General features: G+C 36.3%; 1 protein-coding gene across 2 annotated transcripts in view; it reads right to left on the bottom strand.

Annotated features, from left to right (window-relative positions):
* The window catches only part of Ctnnal1 (catenin alpha like 1), a 59899-nt gene that overhangs the window by 10872 nt on the left and 29815 nt on the right, over positions 1-19212 (bottom strand). The window contains exons 7-12 of one of the 2 annotated variants that reach the window (XM_076845716.2): positions 17105-17305; positions 15037-15123; positions 11453-11611; positions 11023-11115; positions 6302-6452; positions 782-819 (exon numbers count right to left, since the gene is read on the bottom strand). In XM_076845716.2, coding sequence (XP_076701831.2) covers positions 782-819; positions 6302-6452; positions 11023-11115; positions 11453-11611; positions 15037-15123; positions 17105-17305 — 729 coding nt within the window. The remainder of the gene's footprint in view (positions 1-781; positions 820-6301; positions 6453-11022; positions 11116-11452; positions 11612-15036; positions 15124-17104; positions 17306-19212) is intronic. The other variant, XM_076845717.2, reaches the window with a different exon arrangement.

Genomic DNA, 19212 nt, shown 5'->3' with positions numbered 1-19212 from the left:
TCACACGAAACATTGACCTGTTATAAGAACTTTCAGCTATAAAAATGTACCCTTCTTCGTGACTGGGAAACTGGGTATAATTTTATGTGGGGCATAATTTACTATTCTTTTATTTTCTCATTTGCCATTGTTTTCCCTCTATTTCTGAAGTTAGATTAGGACACATGATGATTTTAGAAAAATTGTCCTTTTTGATAAATGATTTTTTGTTACTATAATCTCTGCTTTTCATAGCTTGCATTTTATTCAAAACTATAAATTTCTATAGAATGATCTCTATAAAAAAATTGCTCTGGTCCTCAAAACATCACCTGAGTAACATGACCTATGTTAAAATACTATCAGCCAGAAGACAGGAATTGGTCATTCCCAAAATGGATCTTAGGACCAGCGCCCAGCTCAGTTACCCCTCTGTATCTTTCCCAAACACATGGTATGTTTTCATCTAGGTAGAAAGTGTATTAAAATTTTTAATTTACAGAAAATGAATCCAACAAAACCTAGCAAATTAGACCCAAGATGTGAAGAATAAAATGACTTCTGACCTTAGATTAGGGCTTATTAATCACAAATTCCGTTACCCATCCTCTCAAATCCTCAAACCCAACACAAATATTCAGAGTATGGGCCACATGCAGATTGCTACCAAGAATAACAACTCTGAACAAAGTCTAATATCCTAACCTTTTTCTTTAGAGAAGGAAAGTAGCTGCAGTAGGCAACAAGAACACAATCTAGATTCTATATAAAAACAGTCTGAAATGTACATAATTCTACTTACCGCTGGCTTTGGAAGTGAAAGGTAGCCATACTTCTCTCCTACAAATAACATATATAACTTAAAAATTTTTTTCTAATAATACTTTTATATTATACACATTTAACTTTTACCATAAGATTAAATGAACAAGAATGTTAGTACATTTATTTTGATAGCCTATTAATTAGATGTCATTCAGAAATCAGATCATAATTTGGTAGGCAAATGTGAAGACTGCCAACACCTGCATCCCTAAGGCACTGGACTGGCTGGTCTCTCCCAACTCAAAAGGGAGAAAAGCAAAATGCCTGACCACATTGACTTTCTCTTGCAATTAGCTCCATTCATTCAGTGCTCCTCTTACCACAGCCTGCCTCTACTGAAACCAAAGTCCTCTTTTAGTAGCACCAGTATCAGTACTTCTTCCTTTTCTGCAAGTACCAGACCAAATCATTTACAACTAACCTCATAATGTATTTTCAGTCAGGGAAGAAGACAACCTCAGTGTACAAGATAGAAAGATGATTTTTTTTTTTTTTTTTTTTTGTGGTGCTGGACATTGACCAAGGGCATTGTACATGCTAAGCAAATGCTCTACCATTGAGCCACATCCCCAGCTCAGGAAAATGAAATAAAGCAAACAGAGTTTTTTGGCTGTGAATTGACATGAAGCATAATAACTCAGGAAAGGAAGGAAACAGGCAATGTCCTCTTCATCACAATCTTATCATTTTCTAGCTCCCAGATCATGTACAGACTTGGTTACAATAAATAATAAATGGTTTTTCAAAACTAGTTTGTGGCATCTGGTGTAAGAATTTAAGATGAAATTTGAATAGTATTGCTTTTTGAAGGAAAACAGTGTAATCAGCTATAATATATCAAGTTGAGCCAAATTAAAGTGTTCATATACAAACACTTGGAAACTACAAAACAAATTTCATATGGTCTAACCTTATAAAAGAAAACATAAGAGCCCTTAATCACTCATTTTCTTATAGAATGACTATTATATGAACAAGGCGCACCTGTTGGTCTCAGAATATTTTATACAAATACTAAAAGTTTCATCTGAATTACCCTATTAGGTATGGAATCAACTAGCCACAAGTGACTATGGAGCACTTGAAACATGGCTAGTCTGAATTGATATGTGCTATAAATGTAAAATACCAGATTTTAAAGAGAGTACAAAGGGGGAAGAAGGATGTAAAATATCTTATTACTAATTTTAAAATATTGATTATGCACTGAAATAATACTTTGAAAATACTAAGTTAAATAAAACCAATTATTAAAACATATTTTACCTGTTTTTTTAAATTTTTCTTGTGCTTTCTAGAAAATTTTAAATTATATATGTGGGCTGCATTCTATATTTATTGGACAGAGCTGATCTATAAAATGAATTATTGCATGGCATATATAACACAATGGAGTTTTATTCAGCTATAAAGAGGAATGAAATTATGTCATTTGCAGGAAAATGGATGGAACTTGAGAACATTATGTTAAGTAAAATAAGCCAGACTCAAAGTAACTGGTTTGTTTTCTCTTATATGTGAAAGCTAGAGAGGAAAAAGGAAAAGAAAGGTATATGTGTGTAGGTGGTGTCATGAAAATCAAAAGGAGATCAGTAAAGGAAAGGGACCAGGGAGAGGAAGAAGGGGAGGGACAGGGGATATACTGAGGAATGGTATTCATGAAATTATATTGTTATATGTGTGTAAGTATGAGTATATAATAACAAATCCCACCATTGTATACAACTATAATGCACCAATAAGAAATATGGAAAAGAAAAAAATGAATTATTGCTAAGGGCCAGCCAGTGGTATTTCAAAATAATTTATGATTTAAATAATTTCTCTGTAATATCAGAATTGTAAGAGAACTTTATTAGTAATTTTTTGAACTCAGAATTGTTAAGGGATCCAGGTGTGGTGGCACACCACATGGTGGCTTGGGAGGCTGAGACAGGAGGATCAAGAGTTCAAAGCTAGCCTCAGCAAAAGTGAGGTGCTAAACAACTCAGTGAGACCCTGTCTCTAAATAAAATACAAAATAGGACTGTGGATGTGGCTCAGTGGTTGAGTGCTCCTGAGTTCAATCCCTGGTACCAGGAAAAAAAAAAAGAAAAAAGAATTGTTAAGGGAAAAACCCTTAAATGGGAGGCTATTTTCATGTCTTATAGCCAGGCTCTAATATAAAAAGTGCCTGACTTAGCTGCACGAAAACTAACAGAAAATAATGTTCAGGTCACTCCGAATGTCAAAATTTACCACCTAGCTAATTCAAAGTCTGAATATTATCCATAAGATCTCTAAAATGGGGCCTTAATAAGCTATGAAAAGGAGGGCATAATCATTACTTAAGGATAACTGGCTCAGGCAAGGAATCTTGTATTATCTAAGCTTGACGTTCCATAGTGCCCAGACCATGAAATGGTCACATCTATTCTCCAAAAGGGGAGGCAATTATATAATCTGGCTAGCTACCATTACCACCAGCTAGTCATATTTATCACAGGGAAGTTCCAATCCCTATAGTCTGCTTTTAAATACCTGTTTGTTTTGCCCTCTATTCCTATCCAGCTTAAAAGTAAAAGAAATCACAGTGAACATGTGGTCCAAGCACAAGATTCTCCTGTTTCAGTTCTGTTCTATCCACAGTGAATAGTAGAGTACTGTGTGGAGAAAGAATGGGGATCCATGTAATAAGCTCAGTGTGAGAAAAATTCAAGATCAATCTGCAGTATTTGTCATGGGACAAGAATGAGGAGTGGCACTCATTCTGTACACACTCGTGCTATACATCTGCCTACTCTGATCTAGTCTAATGCCCTTATTAATTGAATACAGAGGACTGAACCTAGGGTGCTTAACTACCAAGTTACATCACCAGCACTTTTTATTTTTTAAGACAGGGTCTCACTAAGTTGTTCAGGGCCTTGCTAAATTGCCGAGGCTGGGGGCTGGGGATGTGGCTCAAGCGGTAGCGCGCTAGCCTGGCATGCGTGCAGCCTGGGTTTGATCCTCAGCACCACATACAAATAAAGATGTTGTGTCCGCTAACAAAAAAAAAAAAAGAATTAAAAAAAATTCTCTCGGGCTAGGGATACAGCTCAGTTGGTAGAGTGCTTGCCTAGCTTGCATAAGACCCTGGGTACAATCCCCAGCACCACAAAAAAAAAAAAAAAAAAAAGAAAGAAAAATTAAAATAAATAAATAAATAAATTGCAGAGGCTGGCCTTGAACTTGCAATCCTCCTGCCTCAGCCTCCAGAGTCACTGAGATTACAGGTGAATGCCATCATACCCAGCTAAGGCCCTTAAAGATGGGAACCTGAGAAACAGAGGTTAAAGGACTTCTTTGAGGTCACCTAATGGTAAAAACAGAAGAACACATTATTTGCCATTTATATATTGCAAGTACCATGACAAATTATTTCATTTATGGCCATAAAGAAACTGAAAATAAGGCTGGGATCATGACTCAGTAGTACAGCACTTGCCCAGCACATGTGAGGCACTGGATTCAAGTCTCAGCACCAAATAAATAAATAAATAAATAGATAAATGTATTGTGTCCATCTATAATTTAAAAAAAGAAAAAAAAAGAAACTAAAAATCAAAGGGCCAGGTAATGTGCCTAGGCTGCCATTACTAATATACTATATACCCAATCATATCTTCCACAATTTAGACGGCCCCATCATCAGCTAATAAGTAGCAGACTAAAACAAAGATCCAGTCTTCTAGCCCTCAACTGCTTGCTCCTTGCTCTGAAGGTTCAGAGCAAGGGCTATAACATCATCTTTGGGATCTCCCAGCCATTTCTGGAAAAAATTCAAAGACAAGAGTAAAACCCTGCATGGCAGTTGTGAGCATTTTTCACAGAATCAGTTCATTCCCATCAGAATACTTCAGTGATAAAAGTGGATGAGTGGTTGATAATATTTATCTTTGGCTTCATTTAGATGAAGCACAACTCCCAGGCCTCTGCTGCTTCTTCACTGTGGGACACTGACATTACTTCTTCAAACCTCAGTTTTATCATAAATAAAATATGGAAATATAATCTCATAGAGTCACTGAGAAAATGAAATGAGATAATGCACATCTAGCACTTATCAAAGAACCTGGCACACAGTAATTTCTCAGTATTTCATTTGTATGTTTATATTATTATGATTTATATGCCTCTAAATATAAATATAAATATCATATTTATAATGTTACCCACACAGACACTAGTAGCCTGTGGTTTTATTTTTCATGGAATCTCATTCGCCCAAAGCTCAAAAGGACATCAACTTCATGGAGGGCTCACAAAAGACTTTTAGAATTGGCAGAGCTTCTGAAACCACTGAGCTGATGGCCTTCGTCACTGAGCTGAGGACACTCACAGCCAGGGCAAGGAGTGCTTGCCTGAGTCCAGCTAGAGAAGGAGCTGGGCCTAGCAGGTGCTCTGGCTCTCCCAGACCAGGTGTCCTTTCACCACACCGAGCCACTTCTCTTCATTTCCTAGCAATCCCTATGGCTAAGTGATACTTCCTTAAATGTGAACCTAACCTTTTAACATACAAAACTTGCCTCACATAAAGATCCCTGTAACTATAAATCCTTTAGCAAAGCTTCAAAGTGATGTGCCATCCACACTAGCTATTGCAGAAATCTTTAAATATAGAAGCACAATAAATATTTATTATACTTTACAAATGATGTTATAACTAGAAGGTCTATCATTCCCTGATTTCTAAGCAAATAACATTCATCTTGAATGGGTCTTTCTAATGAGGTTTTAAATATTCATCTTCAGTGAAAGTAAACATGTAATTTGATATTATAACTTTAAATGACATTTTATTTTTTAAATCATGCTTTGACACTAACAGAAATCATTCAAAGGGAAAAATATATATGTATATATACATAAAAATGCATAAACAAATAACAGAACACACAATACAATGGAAAAATAAAATTCCCAGCAGTTATGAAAATAATGAGCAAAAATGATGCCTTCCTATACAATGTATGGTACTAGTCTATATGTTGTAGAAATACCAATGAACTTACCCACCACAGGCAATATTCCAAGTTTATGTAGTCATCAAGGAAAGAGATTCCATCCAAGTGGAAGGAAAGCAATTCAAAAATCAAATAACTACATTCATTTCATTATGAAGTTAGTAGAATTAAATCAGAAAATCTCTGTATTATAGAAGAGCTTTTGTACTAAAATTAAAAATGATTTAGAAGAAATTTTAAAAATAATATTTCAATAGGAAAGCTAGAATGTTAATTCAGAGAAACCTGCTACGTTATAATACCACAAATTGTACTGTTTAGACACTAAAAATAAAGACAAAATATTTTTATCATTTTTCTATGGCAGATATTCAAGAAATTATTCAGCTGGGTTATAACATGATAATTCATTTTGCATCTGAGGCTTCCAATTAAAAAACTTATGGAGTTACATTAAAATAATAAAACATAAAGGAGAAAAATCATAAAATATGTGGACAGTTTCTCACCTCGTCTTCCTTCAAACACATCATTGATTTCTCTCAGCAGTGTTGACATGTCACTAATCTGAGATTCCCAAGCTTCACAAAATACATCAAGGTTTTCTTTAGCAATTTTACTAGATGGATGCAATGTCAGTGTTTCGGCAGCAGAAATTATCTAAAGAAACACAACATACACAGGCATGGATTTTTAAATCTTAGCCCTCAGAATCACATTGGAGACCAAACTTAAGTCTGTATTGTTCAATTCAATTCAAAAAACAACTATTAAATAATTTCTACAAGCCCTATGTTGAGTAATATAGAGATACACAATAGAATAAGACCTGCTGTTTCTTAAATCCGACTTACAGATAAACAGTATACATTATTGCCCCTATATTCAGGGGGCAATTATCTTTATTCAAGGAAGACTATTTCAACAAAGTTATTTCTGTAGCACAATTCAAAGACATACACTCTGACTACAAATAGTGTAGTAGAAGAGAAAGTAATAGTGGTGAAGCAGCAGGAGTAATGGTAGGTAGACTGTAGTACTGGTAGTAGTAACATGTACACACACCTGTGAGTACATGGTAGACAATAATGTACTCGAAACACTGTGCCTTATAAATGTTTGATGTACATTAATCCTCAAAAACACACAAAATATTACCCTTCTCAAATAAGCATTATTCCCATTTTACAGCTAAAGAAACTGAAGCTCAGAGATGCCAAGTAACTTTTCCAAGGACCTGTATCTAGTATATGCCGAGCTGATGAGTGAACTCAGATCTACCTGACCCACAGTCCAGACTCTTTCCACCACATCATCCGGCCTCTCACAAAAGAATAAAATGGGCAAGAATCTGCCTCATACTTTTACATACCACCATATGGGCTAAATAAATGTGTGAATAATTTAAAGAATTATTGTAGAGACAGTTATGTTTTCATCAAAATCTTGTCACCACCCTGCTCCTGACACAAAGCAAGATTATTTTTCCCAGGCTCCCTGGTAGAGGGATATCATGAGCAAGCTGTATCATTAACAGAGACCAAACGTGTGTCTTTCCACAATGTCACAATTTCTTGAATAACAATAAATTCATTTTCATCAATGAATGAATACTTGCAGGTCACCTGATAGTCATAAACTGGGCAAACACAAGTTCTGTTATTCCAGCTTAAATTTCAAAAAGCTAATACATTCAAGTCACATATCACACCTTACACAATTATATGTATAATTTACAGAAAGGCTAAGAAAAGGTTAAGAAAGCCACAGGGGTTCAAGAGGCTGACCTGAGGGCAGCAAACAGAAAGGCAACGAGTCACTATATGTGGTCAGATGAGATTGGGAACCAGACAAAAAGCTTGTTCAGGGGACAGAGCTATCAAAGCATAGGATTTTATTTTAGGTCAAGATCCTGCAAGAGGATAAGTTTCAGAGTGTCAGCTAGGAATGGTCTTTGCATGGTCATAACAGGCAGGAGAAACTACCCTCTGCTGAAGTCCAAGGAAAATATTTGGAAGTTCACTGCTGTGGAGATTTTCTTGGGCAAGAGTCACAACAAGTGCTTCTTTTATTATTATTATTATTATTAATAGTTGTTCAAAACATTACATAGCTCTTACATATCATATTTCATACATTTGATTCAAGTGGATTATGAACTCCCATTTTTACCCCATATACAGACTGCAGAATCACATTGGTTACACATCCACTTTTTTACATACTGCCAAACTCGTGTATGTTGTATTCTGCTGCCTTTCCTATCCTCTACTATCCCCCCTCCCCTCCCCTCCCCTCCCCTCCCTTCTCCTCCCCTCCCCTCCCTTCCCCTCCCCTCCCCTCCCTTCCCCTCCCCTTCCCTCTCCTCTCTCTACCCCATCTACTGTAATTCATTTCTCTCTCTTTTTTTTTTTTTTTTTTCCCTTTCCCCTCACTGATTCTTGAAGTCACAGTGTGGCTGTCTAGTGTGAGGAAGTCAGAGTGTGGCTGTGTCTAGACTTGGGGTGCTCCTCCTTTTATGGGTCTCAAGCAAAAGGATAGCTTCATTTGGTGGTCTAAAATGTTCAATGGGCTCATGGGCCTGGTTTTTCCAGTATGAGTGTGATACACCCATGCATTCATGTGCTTCTGACTAATTCAATAAGTCACAGGTGGTCATTTTTGTTAGCACAATTAATTTATTTAACAGTTTGTGCCTTATCATTGTACTAAGCAGATGGTAGTTGTTTACTTGTCAAAATTAAGTATAGAGTCACTCCACCACAACAGTGAACTTCCAAATCTCTTCCTTGGACTTCAGCAGAGGGTAGTTTCTCCTGTCTGTTATAACCATACAAAGACCACTCCACCTCAGCACTTAACACTCAAAATGGCTTATGGTAAAACTACTGCTTTATAAAATGGAGTAACATAGATTTAGGCACAGTCTGAGAACTACTGGTCTATACATGGTGGAGTAACTCAGCAGGATAGCCTGCTCTCCACAAGGGGTATGGCCATTGACTAAATTCTGTTCACTTTAGCCTGGGCCACCACTTCCATGCCTGGCCCGTTCAAACCTCTCTCATGTGCCTCAGTGCTCTCTCCCTGCCCCATATGAAGGTTCAATGCACTGGACCTAGCAGGGAGTCTGAGGTCCTGCAGGCTAGCAAGTCACAAGATGAAGCCTAGGTTGCCAAGAGGAGGAAAGCCATGCCACCAATCAGGACTGTCAATAAGGGAGTAGCCGATTGCTTTAAGCCACTGTTATTTGGGTATTTCATGTTTGATCTTGTATTAGTTGCTACATGAATGAATTAATGAAACAGCTAATATTTTATCTTTCATGTAATAAACATTCTCTAAAAAAGTACTTAAGAAATGCTATTTGTAACATAGGCAGAAAACGGATGGCAAATGGAACCTGAGGTTAGGAACAAGAACTGATTGCACATGGCAAGAAAGCCAAACACTCCAGTTCAAAAATATATTAGTTACCAAGGCAAGTGGGCTGACCCTCATGTGTACAGACAGATATTAAAGCCTTGGTTTCACCAGCTAAGCAGAGATGCCCTGTTTGTAATAGTATTCTGCATATATATGATCATTACGGAAGCTGACTCAGGTAGCTCCCACTTCCATGACAAGCTTTTGACACAGAAATCTCTAGAGGAGGCATGTAATCTCCCTCTAGCATCCAACATGCTAGAGGACTACAACTTAACTGTCTCTAGGTTACTTTTACTGTTATTGGATATAACTCAAATATTCAGGAACTTGACATCCATCATTCAAAATTGCAATTTAAGAGCAAGTTCTTTCAGTTGACCATGATAAATTAAATAAGAACATCTGGAAAACTATTTTAGAGCTTGGGCTCAAAAAAAAAAAAAAAGAATTTTTTTGTCTTTAGGTTACAAAATTTGACAGAGACAATATTAAATGGAATATCTGGCTGAGTGCTGTGGCACATGCCTGTAATCCCAGTGATTTGGAAGGTTGAGGCAAGAGGATCACAAGTTCAAAGCCAGCCTGGCAAACTTAGCAAGATCCTAAGCAACTTAGTATGACCCTGTCTCAAAATAAAATATAAGGAGTCTGGTGATATAGTTCAGTTGGTAGGGTGTCTGCCTTGCATGCACAAGACCCTGAGTTCAATCCCCAGCAGCACAAAAAATAAATAAATAAAATAAAATATAAAAAGGGCTGGGGATATGGCTCAGTGGTTGAGTGCTCCTGAGTTCAAGCCCAAGTATAAACAAATGGGATATCAGTTTTAAAAACGCTTTTTAAATTATAAAGAATAAGTAACACCCAATAGAAAATTTAGAAAAATAACTCATAATCTAAATAGGCAGAATTTTAATTTCTGCATATTCCCATGTAATCATTTTCACGGGTATGTACATTTTGTATAGTAGCAATTATAGAATATACACAAATCTGTGTACCACTTCTTTTAACTTTGTAACAAAATATTTTGATGTTGCTAATTCTGATTATCATATTATTATTTTAACATTATAATATATTACAATTTAATATTTTCAAATATTTTGCCTAATTTAAGAATAGCTATTGTTTCAATTGAATTTTATTATAAATAATGTAACAAGAATTGTTTTGTTTTTTATTTTTTATTTTTATTTTTTTTTTAATTTTTTTTTTTTAAAGGTCAGGAAATTGGACCTTTTTCTTTTCTTTTTTTTTTTTTTTAAGAGAGAGGTGAGAGAGAGAGAGACAGAGAGAATTTTTAATATTTATTTTTTAGTTTTTGGCAGACACAACATCTTTGTTTTTGTATGTGGTGCTGAGGATCGAACCCGGGCCGCATGCATGCCAGGGGAGCGCACTACCGATTGAGCCACATCCCCAGCCCCATGTTTTGTTTTTTAAATCCCCCTATACCTTTAGGAATTATTAGGTTGAAATGTGAGATTATTCTTATGGTTTGTTACATAATGGTAGTTTACTTCTAAACATGTTCTAAGCATTATAATCAGCTTCATTTAAAATAGATATAAACTAGAATTTCAGGGTGCCAATCTCCAATTTGACCGACAACTAGATAATCCAATGGAATGTCAGCCATATTTCCAGCATATTACCAATGAAGAGTCCATTATCTTGCTTTCTCTCAGTAGATCTGGCCTCCAGTTATGCAGAACCCTTTACACCTTCCTTCCTCAAAATTCATTATAGCAATCAGATAAGACATAATATGGAAGAAAGAATCTGCTATTAAGCCTACCTGTTGGCCAGTCACTTGAAATGTCTCCTCTGCATGAATACAGGTTATTTCAAGAGGTTCTGTCCCAGATACATGTCTCAATAATCGACAGGTCTACAAGAAAACAAGTCTATAGTTCAACTTCCATACTCACATCCTTCACACTTACACTTCATAACTATTACTTCATAATTATAAAGAAAGTTAAATTTTACAAATAAAATTTATTAAAATCTATAAGAATACATTTGCATATTACCAAAATTATTAAAAAGCTATATTGTTCACCAACAGACTCTCTAGGGTCAAAGTGGGAACAAATGAAAGCATAGCATATTATCTCTACTTCCAATCTGATCAGGACTTAAACCAAAAACTACTCAACATTTTCTCCTGTTTAGCTGTTGTATCATAAACTACAATTTCTTTAGCAAGCAAACCTATTACTCACCTCAACAAGCTGTTCTTTCTGTTCAGAGAGTTTACAGGCATATTCAGCCAAAGCTTCTAAATTTCCTTCTACTCCAGTAAGTTTTAATGCTTTTAAAACCACGTGGTCAGCATGGTATTTTAACAGATCTGCTGCCAGCTGCATTGCTGTACTGTGAAGCTGCAGATGTTGGGTGTGAAGGGCAATGAAGGAAATAAAAAAAAAAAAAAAAAATACATTTTGTCACCAATCACCTGACAAGCATTTAGAACTACAGAACAAAAGCCTCAAAGCAGTCCCATTTGATGGGCTGAGGTAACAGAAGTCGTGGAGCCCTGGAGAGTGTAGTCCCTCCCAAGGACCAGGTGAGGTCTTTTCCTCTTGCATCTCCTGGGGCTAGTGATACTGCTGTCTGGGGAAGGTGACCTGGCCATCCAGTGCAGAGCAGCCAGGGCTCTTTTTATCCTATAATCAATCAGCTCTTTCCCACATAGCTTCTCTCTTGGTCAATAGTGTTTTTACTACTCTTAGAGTTAGTGAGGAATTCACAGTATTGAAAGTATTATATTCAGAGTGCTAAGAGGAAAAATCAAATGGCAGCTCATGATCACTAAGAAGTCTTTTAGCACACTTTTGAAGAAGTGTCAATGTGAGATTCAATTAAATATTTAATGAAATGTTATTAAATACCCATATTGTGGCAGGCACTGCCCTAGAGGCTGGACATCCATGACAAGTAGGACCCAGTCCCTGCTCTCAGTGGTGTACAGTCAATGATGGTTGCTATCCAGAACTTTACTCTCTTTTCTAATAATAAAGTGGATCCCGATGGAAATAACAGATACAAAGGTATCCCAAACCCTAAAGCAATGATTGACTTTGTGGGGGAATGGATTTTAAGCATGGCTCACTCTCTGAATATTTCTGAACACTATTAACTCTAAAAATGTTTTCTTCTTATCTTACCTTTTTTAAATAATGTAACAGGTGATTTGTTGTCCTGAAAGAGATTATTTTTCATAAAAACATCATTCTAAGGAAAATTTGACTTGAATTAAGCCTATTTAAATGAAGCAATTTCTTTTTTCCTGGAAATAATCCAATGTTAATTCAAATTATAGGACTTTCTACAAAATTAACAATAGGATTGTCTGCATTCAGCAACCAAGTGAGAATAATAATAGCCAGAAATAAAGACATTAAGATTCATTTTCCTTTAAAAACTAAAGCCATATAAGAATTGTATAAGGTTTTGTTTAACCAGCAGGGCTTCAGAGAAGCCTTTATTTTGCCAACCCTTTATTTTTCTGACTATGAAATAGGTCCATAGAGATTGAGTTACTTGCCAAGGTCACATTAACTCTTACAAATGGTTCTGGGGACAAGCCATTAACAACCATAGGGAAGAAAAAGAAAAAAAGGCAAACATGCTCTGTGCCATGTCCTGACAGCAGCTTTATATACTTCAGCTCCCTTAATCCTTATAGGCTGATGTGGTTATGTCCATCTAAGAGCTAAGAAAATGAAACCTATGAAAAGTCCCTCAGTCTATCTCCAAAGGATTTCACGCTGCATTGAGAGTACAGGATTTCAACAATAGTTTAGCTAAAATTGAATAGGCTGAAATCGTATGGGTAGGCTTTGTTTTAAGGCATAGAAAACCATGACCTTCTTCTAAGTTCAATGGGGGGTTTGAATGGAGGTTTCAACAGAGGTGTCAGAACCAAGTTGAGATGTGAAACAGATCAACGTGCACATAATTTAAAAAAGAAACATCCAAAACCCAATTTAAGCCTTTGACTCACTTCAAAAAACATAAAAGAATTATGAAAACAGAGATAGGGAGAAATTTTTATGAGGAGGATCTCTCTGAAGAGCTGATAAATGCTTATTATGAGGCCCTCTTCAAGCACCCTTCAGAGTAGAGAGAGTAATAAGACTTGGCATTTATAGTGTGCAGGAGAGCCTCTGAGGGACACACACAAGCATCCATGAGACAGAGTCTGCTTCAAGGGTCTACTAAGGCCAAGGACGTCTTACAGGGGAACCAGTCCTTAAGAACTTTCCACCCCATCTTTCTCTTTTCTCTCCCCGTGCCACAGCCTGCAAACATCAGTAACAGCAGCTACACTGTGGAGGATGAGGGGGGTGGAAAAGAGAAGAGAACACATTTCTCCCAAAAGCTCTGCCAGGGGTTGGGAGCAGCAGAGAAGTCCTACCTCTGAATGAAGACTGGAATGCTGATAAAAATCCTGGAGTGAACCTTCTGATTTCTGAACTGAGATTGTACTTTAACACTGAAAGTAAGGATCGGCACACATTTTCTATAAATGGGCAGATAGCAACTATTTTAGGCTTTACAGGCCACACAGGCTTCATTTCACTCTCCACTGTGCTATTACAGAAAGAAAACAATAGATAGCCTGCACATAAAGTGGGCAGAATTTTGTCCCACAACACTACTTAGGAAAACAGACAATCCAGAGGTAGTTTGTGAACAAACCCCTGTCTTAAAGTAACCACAGAACTTCCAATTACCTGAGTGGTCCAATAAGTCATGAGATGACCAAGTTTTTATTTAAGAACAGGAAAATCTCTAGTGAGGTTAATTTAAATATGTCCAACTTAAAGGTACAGTTTTATGAGTTTTTTTGTTTTTAAATTTTTTTTTTAGTTGTTATGGGCCTTTATTTTATTCACATGTAGTGCTAAGAATCAAACCCAGCCCCACATATGCCAGGCAAGCACTCTACCACTGAGCCACAACTCCAACCCAGTTTTATGTTTTGCAAACACATAAGCCATATAACCCTATTATAATCAATATTATATTATTAGCTTATTACTCTATAGAGGCTTCCTATGCCCCTTTGTAGTAAATATCCCCCATTTTCTTTTCTTTTTTGTTTTGTTTTTGTTGTATGTTGTAGTAGTACTGGGAATTGAACACAGGGGCCCTTAGCCAATGAGCTACATCCCCTAGCCTTTATGTATTTTGACTTTTTTTTTTTTTTTTTTTTTACTTTGAGATGGGGTCTACTAAGTTGCCAAAGCTGATCTTGAACTCGAGATCCTCCTGCCTCACCTCCCAAATCACTGGGATTAGTCTTGCACCATTGCATCAGTTAACATCCCTCAATTTCTGACTTCAGGCAGCCACTAATCTGATTTCTGTCATTAAAAAATAGTTTTTCCTTGTCTAGAACTTTTTTTCACAATGTAAACAAACACACACACACACACACACACACACACATACTTTTGTGCCTGGCTCTTCTTCCCTTTAGTATAGTGTTTTAGTGATTCATCCAGATTGCTGCATACTATTCCTTTAAGTTGTCAAGTACTACTTGGTAGAGTTACAGAAAGAGTCATTTATCAATTCCCTTGTTGTGGAAATTTAGGTTGCTTCCAGTTTGGGGCCATTAAAAATGAAGTTGCTGTGAGTATTCATGTATAAGCTTTGAGAATGATAACACAAATAAATGGTGGCTTCAAACTATGTCAAAGGAAAAAATTTTATCCATTTTCTAGTCACACATTAATACACATGCATTTCATTCATACTGAAAATTAAAAGAGGCTAAATTTCAAACCATACTTACTTCTTTCTTAAGTTCATTGAGACTGTGACTGATTTTCAAAACATTGAGTTCCAATTCTTCAGCAATACTTTTTGTTTTGATGCTTTGCTAAAAATTTTAAGAAGTATATATATATATAATGGTATGTCATCTTTTAAATCTAATATTCAAATTTCATTTAAATTGTAAATTATAATAATTTATATCTTTTGATATAATAAAGTATATTGTTAAAACATACCTGCTTATGGTTAAAGTGGAAAATAAAATTTTAGTTATTTTTCCATACTAATTATAAACATGAATTTTTAAAAACTCATTTTCTTTAATAAACTCATGTCTAAACTAATCTCTTTCATTTTCTATCTGGAATGTTCATCCCCTTCACTCTTAACCTAGTTAAAAATCAAAGTACTATAAGACCTTACATAAATGTCACTTTCTCAAAAAGCCTTCTCAGGTTATTTCCCAATCTAGATATGAACCTCTTCCAAACACACTCTAAATTTTTCTCTAAGAAATCATTCCAGTTCACAATTATATATTTCATTTTTAGTTTATATTTGTTTGTTTAAAGGCTCTCTTCACCATTAGGCCTATGAAAGTTCCACAAAGACTGAGATCACCACTGAATCCATAGTACCTGGCATAGTACATGGCAGGTCTGAGGTGTTCAATTTTTAAATAAATAAATCAAAGTCAAATGTCAATGCCTTTATGAAGTCTTCTTGATTCCTCTTTCTAAAGCACAAACTTATCGTATTGCAAACCCTCTCAACACAGGTTCTTACAAAAAATTTTTTTGGGGGGGTATCTTATTCTTCTTTAAGTTTCTGGTGCCTGGCATATAAAAGGCACTCAGTAAGAACTGCTTTAAAAAAAAAAAAAAAAAAAGTATATCTGGTGCAGAATTGGAGCTCTGAGTGCTTGTGAAATATGTGAAGGGTGTTAATTGCAAATGTAAGAATTGGTAAAATCAGGTTTCTAACAGAGCATTTCAACACAAGAAGCTCTTTATAATATTTAACTTAAAATTTAACAGTAATCTACAGTGTTAAATGTCACATAGATAATTCAAACTAAATACAAAATATTGCTTGAGTCTTTTATACCACTCTACTCTACGGTAAGATTCCTCCTTAATGAGCATTTGCTCTGTTGTGATACCAATAAAATATCTAAGAAATCTGTAATTCATATCTATTCTTCATTAATAAATCAATTCAGTTACCATAAAGTAGATGGCTGCTTCGTTTTTCATGATCTCAACCATATTCACCTTCCTTTATCTTTACAGCCATAGCTTTTGTTTGTGACTCTGGATTAGTTCTATTTCTGCTGTGTGTTATATGTCATGTGAAATACTTTTCTGACATAGCCTAGGTCTAAGAAAAAAATGTATAAATGGTGCCAACAACATGCCTCAGGCCTGTCCCTCCATTTTGCAATCCACTGCTATGAAAGATGGAGAACACACTTGCTGTTCTCTTTACCAATCATGCCCAAAGAGCCTCCCATATTTTAAGCACACTAATAACCTATTGAGGTCCACTAAACAGCTGCCAATGGATTTAGACCAGGAATCTGTCCAAGAATGAAAGATTTTTACCTGCTAGAGGGATCTACCCTTGTCTTCATTGCATCTAAACCTCAGCAAATGTCCTATAGCACTGTGTCTATCAATCAGCTGTCCTCAGAGTTAAGAACTGTACACATCTGCATGGCTCCAGCAGTAAGAGTCAGATACCAAGAACCTCTAGGTAGGAATCTACCCCTCTGTGCTTCACTCTGAAGAAGCATTCTGGGAAGAAATTTTGTAGAGGTAAGTTTGGTGGAAGAGTGGAAACAACAGGGCAAACTAAACATGGTGACAGTAGCAGAGTCCGGACTGGCCTGGAAAATGTCACATACTGTGAATGCTGGATGGGAAAGATGTTTTGGCCAACTAGGAGGGAGAAAAGAGATGGGACATCTTCATTACATGTTGACCAAATTCATCTTCCTGGTGATTATGTTAGCCTCCACATGTCTCAAAACATTACTAAAAAGCTACTATATAAGATTTATTTTGATGGAAAAAAGTTCTTACAGCTTGAATCCACACAGAAATGAACTGCTGCAGTTCCATTCTCGCCTGAGTTGACAGTTCCAAGATGCGTTCCCTGTGCTCATGGCTGGTGTAAGCAGAATCCGTGAAATCCTCCATGCGCTCCAAGATGACTTCCAATGTTGCAGAAAGGTTCTCTTTGGATTGAAAATAAGGGTTCTCCCGTACAGCTTCAATATTCATCTGAGAATAAAAAGAATATACATTCCTGTGAATCAATATTCCCACTGATAAAAATGGGCTAAACACTATCAATTTCTTTCCCAGAGGAGAGGAAATATAGCCTACAATGATAACTATACTTTTCACTACCCCAGGAGAACACATTGTTCAAGAGTCATCAGGGACATGCATAGCCTCATTCTTAGAGTTGTTAATATAATGACATTCCCAAGAGATCAGTGACTGCTAAGACAAAAAGAGCAGCATCACATAGCAACTGGCAGGAAAAAAATGAAACAGCCTCCACTTTAAAGTCCTGTCACAAATATTGCAAGTTAATCCTACATAAGACCCACTTTAACATGAACCATGAAAATACGAAAGTTTGGGAAAACCAAGAGATTATACGAGAGTACCAAAATTCAGTAAATCATTCCATTCTAGGTATACAGGATTTTTTCTTTTAAGCTAAGAAAGAACATGGATTATAGTGAGATATGGAATCAATCGTGAGCTTTTGAATTTAAGAACTTAACTAATTAAAACTTAACTAATTTAATCTGAGAAAATGCCTAAGCAAAGTTCTGTAAGATATGTTACACCCAAACATGAATATGTACCGAGCCCGGGGGATAGGTGTGGAGGGTGAGAGAGACTGGGAAAAACATCAATTTTCCTTTATTAATTCATCAAAAAACTTTCCTAGTCATCTAATTGGTCTCCCTACATTTTGTTTTATGTCCCCAACAGACCTCAATGACCCAGATAACCTCAATTAGAGGGGCTACATAATCTTTCCAAAACATAAGCCCTCTTCTATTGCCATATAACCTATAATTAGCCCTTTCCCATCTACAAAATCAAGCCCAGACTTCTATGATATAGCACAAAATCCTCTGTGGTCTTGTCTTTATAAAGCTCTCTAACAGTCTCTCATCTCCCAAACCCCCAAAAAACTTCAGTCATCCTATGTCCGGAGTTGCCTGACTGTATGAACACAGGCTCATTTATGCAATCTTTCTCTCTCTTAGCTTTTGAAGACACACTATGCCACTTAAACTTTTAGTCCATACGAAAGTTTGAAATATGAAATATGTCACAGAGACAACTTGGGGGGGGGCCACCAGGAAAAAAAGAGTGTGGTGATGATGAACATGCTGATAAGGATGGCTTACATTTGCTATGCACTTTAAAGTCCTGTCACAAATATTGCAAGTTAACCCTACCTGTGACCCATTTTAACATGAACCATGAAAATACAAAAGTTTGGGAAAATCAAGAGGTTATATGGGAGTACCAAAATTCAGTGAATCATTCATTCTTAGGTTTACAGGATTTTTTTCTTTTAAGCTAAGAAAGAACATGGGTTATAGTGAGGTATAGAATCAACCATGAGCATCAGAATTTAAGAACTTAACTAACTAAAACATAAAAAATTGTCATGTTGGTCTCACATCGTTTAATAAGGTTTTTATTTCCTTTTCAAGAGAATATGTATATTTTTAGACAGCAACTTAGTAGAATTTGGTAGAACTTTTTGAAGGCTAGTGATTTATGTTTCCATAAGATTTGTCCATTTATACATAATACCAAATACAGAAAAGTACCCAATTTCCCTCTACAGATTATATTCCCCATCAGAAAAAAAAAAAAAAATGCCAAAAGGAAGCCACTGACAATGAGCCTCTGCCCTCTGAAGTGCCTCATCCTGAAAGGGTCAGCAGCAAGGGCAGCCAGCAGCAGAGGCAGCCAAGCACTGCTCCTCTTACTCTGAAACCAGAAACGAAGAAGCAAGGCTTAGATCTGCTTCTAAGCCCACTTGTTTCCCTAGTTAGCCTTCCAGGCTTGGCAGCAGTCTCCTCCCTCGGCACTTGTAAGAAGAGGGAATCAGAAAACTAATCTCTCATATTTGGCACAACATTTCTAAC

The sequence above is a fragment of the Callospermophilus lateralis genome, chromosome 2 (genome assembly GCF_048772815.1).
Source record: "Callospermophilus lateralis isolate mCalLat2 chromosome 2, mCalLat2.hap1, whole genome shotgun sequence".
NCBI classification, from domain to species: Eukaryota; Metazoa; Chordata; class Mammalia; order Rodentia; family Sciuridae; genus Callospermophilus; species Callospermophilus lateralis.
Note: the sequence above shows the minus strand (reverse complement) of the source record. Positions and strands in the feature narration are given on the sequence as shown.